Source organism: Harpia harpyja, chromosome 17 (assembly GCF_026419915.1).
Source record: "Harpia harpyja isolate bHarHar1 chromosome 17, bHarHar1 primary haplotype, whole genome shotgun sequence".
NCBI lineage: Eukaryota > Metazoa > Chordata > Aves > Accipitriformes > Accipitridae > Harpia > Harpia harpyja.
The window spans coordinates 22,003,191-22,015,580 of NC_068956.1; the positions used below are offsets into that span (position 1 = coordinate 22,003,191).

The 12,390-nt window shown below is 42.7% G+C and overlaps 1 protein-coding gene across 2 annotated transcripts in view; it reads right to left on the bottom strand.

Annotated features, from left to right (window-relative positions):
- Positions 1-10,584, bottom strand: part of CRYL1 (crystallin lambda 1) — a 60,238-nt gene extending 49,654 nt beyond the window's left edge. For both annotated transcript variants that reach the window (XM_052812558.1, XM_052812556.1), the window contains exons 1-2: positions 10,440-10,584; positions 7,733-7,840 (exon numbers count right to left, since the gene is read on the bottom strand). In XM_052812558.1, coding sequence (XP_052668518.1) covers positions 7,733-7,840; positions 10,440-10,558 — 227 coding nt within the window. In that variant the 5' untranslated portion in view covers positions 10,559-10,584. The remainder of the gene's footprint in view (positions 1-7,732; positions 7,841-10,439) is intronic.
- Positions 10,585-12,390: the final 1,806 nt, after the last annotated feature.

Below are 12,390 nucleotides of genomic sequence, written 5' to 3' on the forward strand. Positions count from 1 at the left end.
CTGGTGCAACTTGAAGCCATTTACTCTAATTCAAACGGTCTTAACTATCCATTCATCAGAAGTTCATTTCCCAGGTGCACTTGCCTAAATCCAGCACCTTCTTCTTGCTCATAGGCTGTGCATTGCTCTTAAAAAAACAAAAGCAGAACTTAAATTTGAAGATACCACAACAGAATTATTTCTTTCTTTGAAAAAAAGGGTGAAGTTTTTGTTCACTTTCTGTGCAATATGACACTCGTCTCATCCTCCCTGGTCCTCTGAAACTCAACTCCATGACTGATAACTGAGGGACTCAAAAAGGCTAGAATGAGACTAAGAGATCTGACTTTTCATTTTCTTCCACAAGTTTTTACATAAGTTTGCAGCACCCATCTCCTGTTCCATACCTTTCCTTCTCTGCCGGTGATGACCATCCCATCATTTCTGCTCCTCTGTCATAAGCCATTATCCACTACACTGTGCATTGAACACCATTTCTTAATTAACCAGCAAAACCATCATCGTCATACTTTCAAACTTAAGGCTGGACTGATTCTTCCTCCTAAACAAAAATCTTCATGTTAACATCACCAATCTTCATGCTAGCCATTTATTTAAATTAGTATAGTTATTTAAAGCATGGAATAGGAAATAGAACTTGTGCATTACTTGAATTTTGGCCTTCCCTCCCAGGAAAATTTTTTTTGCCCCCCCCTTCACCAATATATTTGTTGACATTCTGGCTGTTTTGTTCCACGATTTAATTTTAACTCTTCCAAATGCTAAACCCTCTTTATATTCCCCTGGGGTAATATTGTCCACACTTTTGTGGGAAAGGAAGGGAGCTTCCCCTGGTATTTATCATACATTAAGGCACAAACAGATCATTTTGTACATACAGCAGTACACCACTGACCTCTACTGGATGACTCTTTATTCAAAGCAGCCTAGACTTCAGGGTAATCATCCCTGAGGATGACCACAGACTGAGGTCACTGCAGCCATGTCAATAGAACACACCATAGGACTTTGCTTTGCAATTGTATGGTGTGCACAGTTTGGAGAGTTTGACATGAAGAATTCACATCCCTAAGAAAATACTACCTCCTTTTAGAGCCCACACTTTGCCTACCTCCAGAGTTTTACTGTTGTACCTGACTGCCCATGTCAACACTACTCTGGGAAGTGAGCCAGTATTTGCTTCAAGATAAGGCACCCAATCTATAACAACACCCCCGATCAAATAAACTGCCCTGGATGCTCATGGTCACAAATCCTGTTCTAAAAGTTTTTACAGAAGGAAGGACCTTGCAAGCAATACTAATACTTAACCCATCTTCTTCACACCCCATTGCCTCACCTTTATCTACAGCTACTATTGGGCAGTCATACTATTCAGCACACATTGTTGGAACAAGCAAATACTTGCAAGATTAAAGACCACTTAATCACAAACTTATTGCCCAAACCAGCAAGGAGAATAGAGAGAAGAAGAGAAGACACCACCATTATTATTCTTCACAAGTTCAGCCAACCACCATTGCCCAAAGACTAGGACCATTAACCAGTCATGGCACCAGACTGCTATCTAGTCCTGTCTGATAAATGAGAGAGTAGTTGGCATAGCAAAAAAACCCAACCAAAAATAAGCCAGCCATCACCAGCCCCATATACCTACCCTGAGACACAACAGACCAAGTAGACAACTGAAAGCCCCCAATACTGGGACCAGCTCACTGTCCACACATGCAACAGCCAAATAGTAAGCAGCTAATACTGAGTTGCAATTGGCCATATGAATGCATAAGCAATCACCTTCCTTCTTCCTGCTCTCCCCAGACTAAAGATAAGCACACAACACACCACCACGGAAAAGTTATTACACATTATGTCTTCTTGAAACAGCAGTACAAGCTGGACCATGAAAGTATGTATGCTTCTGTTCAAGCGAGAGATCCAGCGCTGTCAAATGTACTTCATCCATAGCAATGGCAGTATACTAAAGAGGGAGAGTTACACATCTGCCTTTGCCACAGTTTTGGAGAGGCACAAAGCAAAGGAAAACAGGGGAGCTGGGACATAGTACAAAAGTATAGTGATGCACACCATACAAGTTCTGAGATCTCCTAAAGTTATCACACACACAAACTGTTTTCTAGCCCTGGCACTCTGAGGATGTCTATATCGGCATTACACAGACCAGATACCGCAATGACAGCAAAGACTATTTTTTTTTTTTAACAGGAAAATGCAGTTACAGTCATTATGTTTTTCCATGGTAAACACAGAGTTGCCAATATTGCTGAGTCTGAGCAGGGTCTGCAACCCTTTACAAGTCCCTTCTTACCCTTAGAAGATCAATTCCAATGCTGTCTCCAGATCTAGTGAGCTAAATAAGTTCACTCATTAGGTTTGTCAAGATTCTTTTGGCATCTTGGCATCAGAACTGAACAAGTTTATGCTGGGAAACCTTCCTGCTAGGAAGCATTTTCTGTGGTTCTTAGTATTTTGTTTAAGTTTAGGTTCAAGATGGAAATTCTCACCAAAACCAAAGTCGGCCTACCTAAAATAGAGACCCACAGTTCACATCCCTGCTTCTGACCATGCAGACCCAGCCTGAAACCTGGGTCTCCCACACAGTCACAGATACACTGGCTGAAAGGGGCCCTGGGAAGTCTCCAGTCCAGCTTGCACCTGCAGCAGAACTATTGCTAACATGAGATGAGGTTAGCCTTGGTTTGGTGTAGCCAAGCCTTGAAAGCCTTCAGGGATGGAAATTTCACCAGCTTTTTGGACAACCTGTTACTTCTGCATACCAGGCAAATGTCAACACCATTAACTGTTCTCAACACATAGCCTTTGTAATTGCAAAAATCAGTCTTATTTAAATCATATATTCTAGCTGCCCAGGGGACTGGCTGCCACACAGGAATGAAGCGAGAAGACAACACTGCCCTTTGGAGGTGTTTTCAACTACAAAATGGCCACGCAGAACCCTTCGAAAGGCAGAATCTATCCCCTTCCAAAACCTATTAAGACATTCTCTAGTTAGTTCTGCAAATGAAGCAATTTTCCCTATCCAGTTAATTGCACTTGTGGGGAGGGATAAAACTGAAAGGTAGAATCAAGCCTATGATTTAGCACAAGCTTGATGTGCCACTCGATAAAAATATACTTTGATAAGAATTGTCTACTTAAAAGGTGTCCCCTCAAAGGAGATATATGAAACTACCAAGGAAGACCTAAGCCAAGCTGCATTTTGCCCTTGATACAAACACTATGTCAATACAATACAGACCAGAGACTGGCAGAGGAAGCCAGCTTGGGAAAGTATCTAACCACACAGCCATGGAACATGCCATGAGCTAGGAAAAGAGAGTAAAGCCTTATCAGCGTACTCCTCATGCTACAAAACCAATTAGCAGTAAGCTGTTCCCCTTTTTATACAAACAAAGCATAGGAGGGCACCAGACAGCAAGAAGTAATGTTCATTCAAATGTCTTTTCTAGAGACGAGTCTCCTCCTGGAACGAGAAAGGTGATAAGCTTGAGTTACAGGGGGAAGAGTCTTTCAAAACTGGCTACAGTGAAGTCATAGGCATAGATATGGTTTACTTCCTTGGCCTTGTGACCTGCCATACATCAGGCACTTCATTACAAGTTCCAGATCCCTATTCACAACAGTACAGAACTCTTAAAGAACTCCTCTCCACTTGGCCAAGGGTGGGCAGGGAAATGCTACTTTTTTCTAGCCCCTGCATCTTGTTTGTTTTTCATAGCAATTGTGCTCCTACAGTACAGAAAAAGTTAAGGTTGCTTAGGGCAATACTACACTTTACTATGTATCAAGTCCAATAAAAGTTACGGTTAAATGAATGCTTAAGAGGAAGTGTGATACTCTGATCTCAAGACTGCTTGGCTCCAACTCTTTAAAGGCCTAACGTCTTTGAACCATGCAGAAAAGCAACCTACAGTCAGGTAAAGCTGACATGTAAGTAATTCTCACTGAACAGCTTCACTTTTGAGTTTAGATTCAGTACCATGCAACCTTAGCAGCATCTACCAGTTTTCAGAAAGCAGAGTTCTGTAGAAGTCCATTCTGGGAGAATGGAACTCACTAATAATTTCTTTTCATTTTTAATTAATTAAAATTTAAATTAATTTAATTTAAGGGAGAGGGTCCCTATTATTTAATAGAGGGTCAAAGTTGCTTCCCTTCCAACCAAATATTTCCATGTTTTGATACTACTATTGCATTTCACTTGTATCTATGTAATAAAAGTAAAAATAGTAATTTTACATGCCCACATCCCTAGATACAACTACCACTTCACAAAGTCAACTTCAATCTGTCCCAGAAAATTTTTCTACTTGGGCTAAGAGAAGAAAGGAAGGATCAGAAGATAGAAAAGATCTTCTAGTATAATGTACTGTTTAGTGCAGTTGAATATAATAATGTAGTTTTAAAAATAATCTTGTCTTTGTATTTTAGCACAGACTACTTCCTGAGATCTTCTACAGTATTTTTTTCTTTAGTTAGCTATAGCCTTTATGCATACAACTGTTTGTTTTTCATTTATTAAAACCCGTTACCTGCTCCTGTATCCTGGAGGACATACAGTTTTGTATCTCAGTAAATACCACATTTAACCAGCATCTACTTCTAGAAAGAAATCATAGAATGCATGCGCAAATATCCAAGTTTTAGTGTCCTCTTCAGAGTCAACTGAACTTTTTCCCCTTGCAATAGTATTTCACTATACATGCAAAAACTATTCTATATAAACCATGAACCAGTTACATAGGGGAAAAAATACAGCATTTCCACTGTAATTAATCAGCCTTTATCAGCAGCATAATTATGTTTAGAACAGTAGCACAGTAACTATTCAAAAAAAGTTTACATATTACAAGAATCTTGAAGGTTTTTTGGGGGGCATGCACTAAAGCATTTCTGCATCACATGTTTTAGGATTACTTTCAGGAATAGGGTACTACTTGTTTTTCTAACTCTCATTATTTTAGAGTTTATCAATCTTGCATTCAAACCAAGAATCACACTGACTCAGAAAAAAGCATACTGGATATGAAAAGTTACCTTTTCCAAGGCAGGTTACTAAAGCATGTATTCAGTAGGTCAAGTGTGGCATAAAGCTGTTCATTAGTTTGTTTCTCCAACAGAACAAAAGGTTGTACCATTAGAGCAGACACTGGTTGATAATGCCACCGGTACACCCAGTTCAATCCAATGTGTGGTTGTTTTGTATGCCAGGGCACTGACTGGCATGCATCTGGCAACAGGTAGATAGGCAGTAAATCCATCACACCATGTAGGCCTTAGTAAACACACTCTCCTTTTCCTTCTGTATCTGGTCTACTGATATTGTGGCAACATGATACATATTTCCACTTGTTTCAGTAGATCCAAATTCCATGCTTTAATCTTATTTTTTACCCATAACCAAAGTCTTTTGAATAAATTTAGAGTACATTTCAGATTTTCCATAGATATATGCAGGCTGTCGTGATCATTGTAGGTCCATACCAGTCTCATTCCAGTCCTCTTGCAGGACTACACACCCCTGCTGCCCACCTACAGTTGTGTGACAGTTGAATTCATTATGTAAACGAACCTCAAGATGTCCTGTATATAAATTCAGAACGAGTTACAGGTCAATGTACTAAAAGTCCACCACATAAAATAGTTAATAAATATTTAATATTTCTACCAAAGGAGTCTCATCTCCTTTTAGAAGTAAAGTGAATGTTGTTTACTACTCAAATCCCACTTGTTTAGAAAAGGGAAACTACGAACAGTCCTCTGTATGCCCCAGTTTCTCTTTAATATGTAGAGTACCTTCATACACTAAAAGTTCACAGACTGCAGACTAGAGTGGAACAAATACTTTTCAATACTAAAACAATAAAACCCACAGAAACCCTAAGCCTAAGAACTTCCCTAAAAGTACTAGCTATTTGGAGAGAAAGAGAAAAGCAAATCCCAGCAAGTTCAGATAAGTAGCCACCAGCTGACTTTGTCAGTTGCTCTCTCCTGCGAGCCCTTGTTACCTACTCAAGCTCCAGCACTCACGCAAGTATCATATCAATAACTCAGAGAGATTTACTGCAGGTTGTGTGCTATGAAATCAGTGCAAAGAAGTTCAAGTTTGACCACATTTTGATAGATACAATCATTAAAATACTGGTGGAAGAAACTGCATAGCTTGTACTCTTGTCACAAAAACGTTGTCCTGAAACTAGGCTTTTTAACCAGGATGTTACAACAGCCAAAACATACAAGTTAATTATAAGTTGAGTTAAGAGCACCTTATGTAAAAGGCAAAACCTGCCTTGAACTCCTACGGGGCAGCAGCACATGCAGGCATAGGACAGTACAGACACACCCAAATAGCACTCTATCCTATTACACAGGACATCTTATGCTTCACTTTCCCAAGCCAAAAGCCTTAGAAAGCTTAAGTCCTCATTTTGCTATTAGAAAAAGAAAAAATTAGGGGTGAGTGCTGTCTTTAGTAATGTAGACTGCAAAACTGCCCCCTCCACACTAATCCAGAATCCCATTAAGGCTACCACTATGACAGCGATTCTGAAAAAAACAGAAGTGTCTGTCATCTAGGTGTAGCAACAGAGGTGTTCAGTCTGACTAACACCAACCAGGAAAGAGAGGTTTGGGGAACAAATAAAAAAAATAAAATTGTAGGAGATAGATTTTTTTTCCCCCTCTTTCATTATCAAGCCTTTTTTAGCAAACCTCACTAGATATCACATATTGTTTAACTTCTAAACTCCAACAACTGAACTGACCTACAAGGGGCTCCTGAAGTCACGCCTCCTTGCTGTAAGCCTTGTTACAGAACACAATCAGGCTGCAACATGCCAAACGGGAATAGTACTTCACGAGGCGAGCAGTAAACCTGCAGAACACAAAGTCCTTTGGCCACGAGGCCACAAAAGGATTTACGCAAGTTCAAGGGAAGCTTAGAGAAATACTTGGAAGAAATCTAGTTAGAGTTACTGAATACACAAGCAACTTAGAGGCACTAAAGTTTGGGCGAGGGCAGCAGACAGGCAGGAACTTGAACTTGTAGCTCTGTCATGTACCAAGAGAGCACGTGCCTTTAGCCGTAGCACCACAGGGCAACAGAGTAAAGGGCTGGAGGATTGTTGGTCTGAAGCAGTGCGATTGTTCTTGTGTTCACACTCTCAGATTTGCTCCTTCTAAAGATGCTTTCCAGCCTCTCCTATAACTGATCGGCAGTTGCACCATCAGTGGAAGTAGCCATCTGTTCTTCTAGGACTCAAAAAATATTAGTTTAAGAATTTTAAAAATTCTAGTTATGAAATACTAATAATTGTAGCAGGGCTCCTCAGCAATCCATATTAACCTACTTCCATTTTGAAAGTCTTTGTTGTCTTTCTACACAAAAACTCTTATGTTCATGTATTTTAAGCTTAGCTTATAGAAAAACTAATCACGGTAAACATTGTTTCAAGAACTTGGATCTAAACATAAGCTCTTAAATCACTACTTAAGAATTAAAGTGCTCTTCAGAAGTGTCATTGAGAGATTTGGGAATATAGTTCTTCTGACCTTAACAGGACCTGTACTTCCAAGTTAAAGCCTTCTTCCAAGCTTAAGAATCTATGTACCCTTAAAGAGTAAGATGTGTCTGTTCATTCATAATTCCCACAGTTTCATTACAATCCTGGTCATTTCAAATCAGGTGACCTACCGAATGTTTTCCAGTGCACTTGTTAGCTGTTGTTGTGCAATATCATAAAGTTTCACTTTGAAGCCTCCAGCAGCAAACACCATGGCCCAGCTGCAACCAATGAGTCCGCTGAAAAGAAAACAAGTATCAGCTAATAAATAAAGAAGCATTTATTTTGGGGAAGGGGGTTTGACAAGCATTCCAAGGAGGAAAACAGAGCTTGGACTCATCAATATTTGATGAAAAGATCGTTTGCATATTGGTAAAAAACAAAATATTTTCTCTCTCTAACAGAGAAATATTCTTTGCTAGCCATGTAGCAGCTTCTCTGAGAGCTAGAAGAAAAAACAGAAAAAGGACAGCAGAATTCAAAACAGTAGGAAGCACTACTTTGGGACACTGGACTCAAGTATCAACAGTTTTGTCAGCTGCAGTCTTAACCTGGAGTTGGTGCATGGAATTACATTAAAGAGATTATTATTTTTATTTTTTTTTAATTTTAAAACTCATCTGTTCAGTTCATAGTCTAAAGACAGACACCAAGCCCATTGGTCCAAGAGTTCAGGATCCTGCTTCAAAGATGATCAGAGAACCTAAGGCCCAGCTACCAAAGTCATTGGTCCTCTACAATTCAGGAAGTACCATAAGCATGTGAAAAGGAAAAAAAAAATAAAAAACACAACCCCAAAAAACCAACTATGGGTTTGATACTGCTTTTCCACCTACTGACCTCTAGCACTACCCTTCTTTTTAGATGAAGCACCCTACCATGCTGGAGGTATGCAGGAACAGTCTGCCTACATCTTTTGGTGAAATCACATTACTGAGAAATACATAGAGGAAACTTGCAGTAACTGACAATTTTATCATGTCTCTTAAAGCAATGCAGGTTTTAACTCAGTAAGATTTATAACATGCATCAGCCGCTTCAAACGGAAGCGCCGAGGAACAGTGTAGTAAGCTTAAATAACCTGAGATCACAAAAAAAAAAAAAAATCTCCTTAACAAAGACAAGAGCAGAACTCCATATCCGTGACTGTTACAGTGGGGATTTTGATAATTACAGGCATCTCCTGTCATTTCTGAGATCACTGTATTTGTAGCATTAAACTTAAACAACCTCTGGCAACTGGAGAATACAAGGCCATTAGGGCATTGATAAAGGATTAAAAGGGGAGTAAAAGTCAGAGATAAAGCAATAGGGCAGATGAGAAAAGAAGGAAGAGAAAACAGGAACATGTCCAGCCTTTAGTTTAAATAAAAAAAAAAAAAAGAACAAAACAGGAAGTTGCAGGAAACAGCAGGAATCAGTGGAAATAATTGGGACAAAAAAAAAAAAGAAAAAAGAACAAAACTTTGCATTTAGCGTTGTTAAGCAGACAGTAAGTTCTCACTCAAAACGGTTACCCTCTAAAACAAAAAAAACACACACACAATTTCACTGTAGTAAGCCCAGACCTCAGATGTTCTCAGGCAAACTACAGAACAAGCACACTTAAGGAAAAGGTAAGGTATGGGTCAAGGTTTGTTAGCTACTGTAGCCTCCTGGGTAACCAGTACTTTTAAAATAAAAGCATTTGGATCACTTAAGCACATCTGAGCTACCAATATCTTTATAACTCGCATCATCTCTTTCAAATTGCACTTTTAAATTCCTCAAATCAGTGTTTGACAAAATTTTTATTGTTTCAATACAGGTTTTTAGGATTGTGGGGTTTGTTTTTCTTTTGAACTACAGAGCATACAAAATAAGTCCAGCTCTCCGACCCTTCGCACACCTATGGCGAATAAGAGTTCCCCGAGTGCCACCAGTGAGAGCCAGCTTTGTCACCGTCACATGACGGCACTGAGACACGTGTCCCAAGACCTCAAGTGGTCTCACTGATAAAGTTTGTTGCAGCCCACGCTTTTAACACAGAGTTACAGCAGCGAGTAGGGGGCTGTTACTCTTTGGCAGGTTTTTTCTCTCCCCACCAGATTATTGTTCAAATAGAGAACTTCAGTTTTAGCTCAAGAGGAGGATGAAACAATGCATTCCCACACAAGTCAGAAATACCGCTGTGTCTTGCGGCAAGAAAGCATTACTGCAGGAGTGCCTGAACAAAACGTTGGAGTTTCTTGATGTAGTTGGCAAACAGGATCTTAAAGTTGCGTTTGGATTTCTCCACCCTTGCACTTATACACACACAACACTACATTGAAAAGGGGCAGCAGTCTTTCAGATCTAAAGGACAACTTACTTCGAGTAGATGCTGTAGGTGTTTGTTGTTTGTTCTGGTTTGTGGTGGGGTTTTGGGGTTTTTTTGGGGGGGTTGTTTTTTTTTTTTTAAAGCAGCACAGAGCTGTCAGGGACCTAAGCAGAGCCACTCTTTCTAATGAGCCAAGCAGGTGCATTGCCCCGTAGGTTCCCGAAGTCCAGCAGCCGCAGGAACCCGCAGCCGGCCAGACCTCCCTCGCCCCGGCCCTGCCCTCCCCAGCACGGGCTACCCACGCCGAAAGCCACCGACCGCCCCGAGGTAGCACCTCGCTGCCACAGCCGACGCCTGCCACGGCAGGGACAGCAAACCCACCGCCCCGCAGGCCGGACCTCGCCGGCACGGCGCCCGAGCCCCTTGCACCTCCCCGGGCATCCGCTCCCAGAGCCCCCGGGGGGCCGGGCCGGGCCGGGCCGGGCCGGCACCTCCTCCCCGGGGCGCTGCACCCACCCGCGGGAGGGGGAAGACTTTACCTGCCGATGATCGCAACCTGCGAGGGCTCCATGCCTGCGGGGGCCGCGACCGGCAGATGCGCCGCTACCGCCACCTCTGCCTTAATGCGCGCCCGCCCCCCACCCACGGCTCCCGCCATGTCACGGCCGCCCCCATTGGCTCCTGCTACGAGCGTTCCGATTGGCTCCCCGCCGCGCCCCTCAGCGGCCGCTCCTCGAGCCGCCGGTCCGGCCTTCGCTTCCCCGACGGGGAAAGAGCCCGCCCCGAGGCGGCGCGGGGAGCGGCCGCCCCCGGCCGGGCGAGAGCGGCCCCCGCCGCCCACGGGCTCCCGGTCCCCGCACCCGCACGGACACGGAGGGGCCTCCCCGCCCCCCCTCACCTACCGGCGGCTCTCACCTGGGCCGAGTCCCAACTCGCCTCCTTCCGTGCTCCACAGGCCGCGGGGGGCACGGCCACGACACCTTCTCTCACAGCATCAGCACGGTCCTGCGTGCGCCGGCAGCGCTGCCTCGGCCCCCGTGGAGAGACAGGCCCTGCGTGTTCACCCTCGGGCTGCACCGAGCGGCAGCAGGCGAGGGTGGTCACCTGCAGGACGAGGGGCCGAGAGCGGCCTTTGCCGGGACGGAGCCCTGCCTGTTACACCCGCTTTGGGGTGGGACAAGGCCAAGGTTTGGGTAGAGGCCAAGGCTTTACCCTACCGTTAAAAAGGGTGGACCCCTATGGCCGCATAATCGAAGGTGTCCGGGTGCCCCCAGGTGAGCTCCCAATGAAACTGAAACACTTGTGAGGGTCTGGGCCTTGGGATTCACAGCCACCTTTGGAGACGCAAAGACCCCATCGCGCTTTGGCCAGAGTCGGTACTAGAATGCATCAAACCCCGTTGCTCTCTGTTTTTTGACAAGGGCACAAATGAATTCCAAAGTAAAGTTCAAATTTGAAACTAATTTCATACTTTTTCCACATTAAGCAAGGCCTTAGTATTGTTAAAAGACTTTCTTCTTGAATGGAAAATATATTTTTGCTGTCCTGGGTTTTCATATGAAAACTTTTAAAAATTGTGCAAAAATGTGACATTACAATGTCAACGTAATTCTTTAAGCTGCTCTACAACGTCTACTGTTCCTGTTGTCATGTGGCATTACTCATTTTTTCTAATTCTGTATAGTTCCTACTCATCTGCAGATTGCTCTGTAATCATACTGGGTATTCCTGAAAAAAAACAAAAGTTAGCATTTTAAATGCTTACTTGTTATCAAAGATGATATTACTGTACTCTTAACGTAGCTTAGAAATACTTGCAAGTTTTCTTGTGTTTCTGGCATTCTGAAAAAAATTAAGTTGAAAATTAATACATTTCTTCCCAGAATAAATGTTTCATAGTTACTGACAAAGTTCAGTGAACCTTTGTTTAGCTATAATTTCTTCTAGTTTCCAAGAAAAAAATAAGATAGAAGACCTACATAATCACTTTGTCCATCCGTCCCCCTCACTAGCCCTTTGCTAATTCCAACCACATTCAACAAGGAGACAGAGATCTCAAAAGTACAAATTCCTAAAGGCTTCACTAAGACCACTCAACGGACGGCAGGTGGAAAACCAAACTAGGACCTCTGTGACTTCCTGACCTTACCACCACCCATGTACCCAGAGACCTGCCAGTAGCTGCGACATGCAGGTGGAGCAAAGTGGCCATAACAGGGCCACAAGAAGATTTAAGGAAGTGGGACAGCAGCATGGGGGACGTCTGGCCATGCCAGTTCTGCGGCTCACAGCCTGCATAGGCTGGTGTAGAAAGCATTGTTTTATGATTGAAGCAAGTACCAATTTTGCTCCTTTTAAGACTAATTCAAAATGGCATGACTTGGCACGTGTTACAAACACAAAGACCTTTGCCTAGCCAAAGTGTAACTGAAGCAACCAATGTGTACTCAAGTTTTTACTTCAAAGAAAAAAATCAAGCTCCTAGAACAT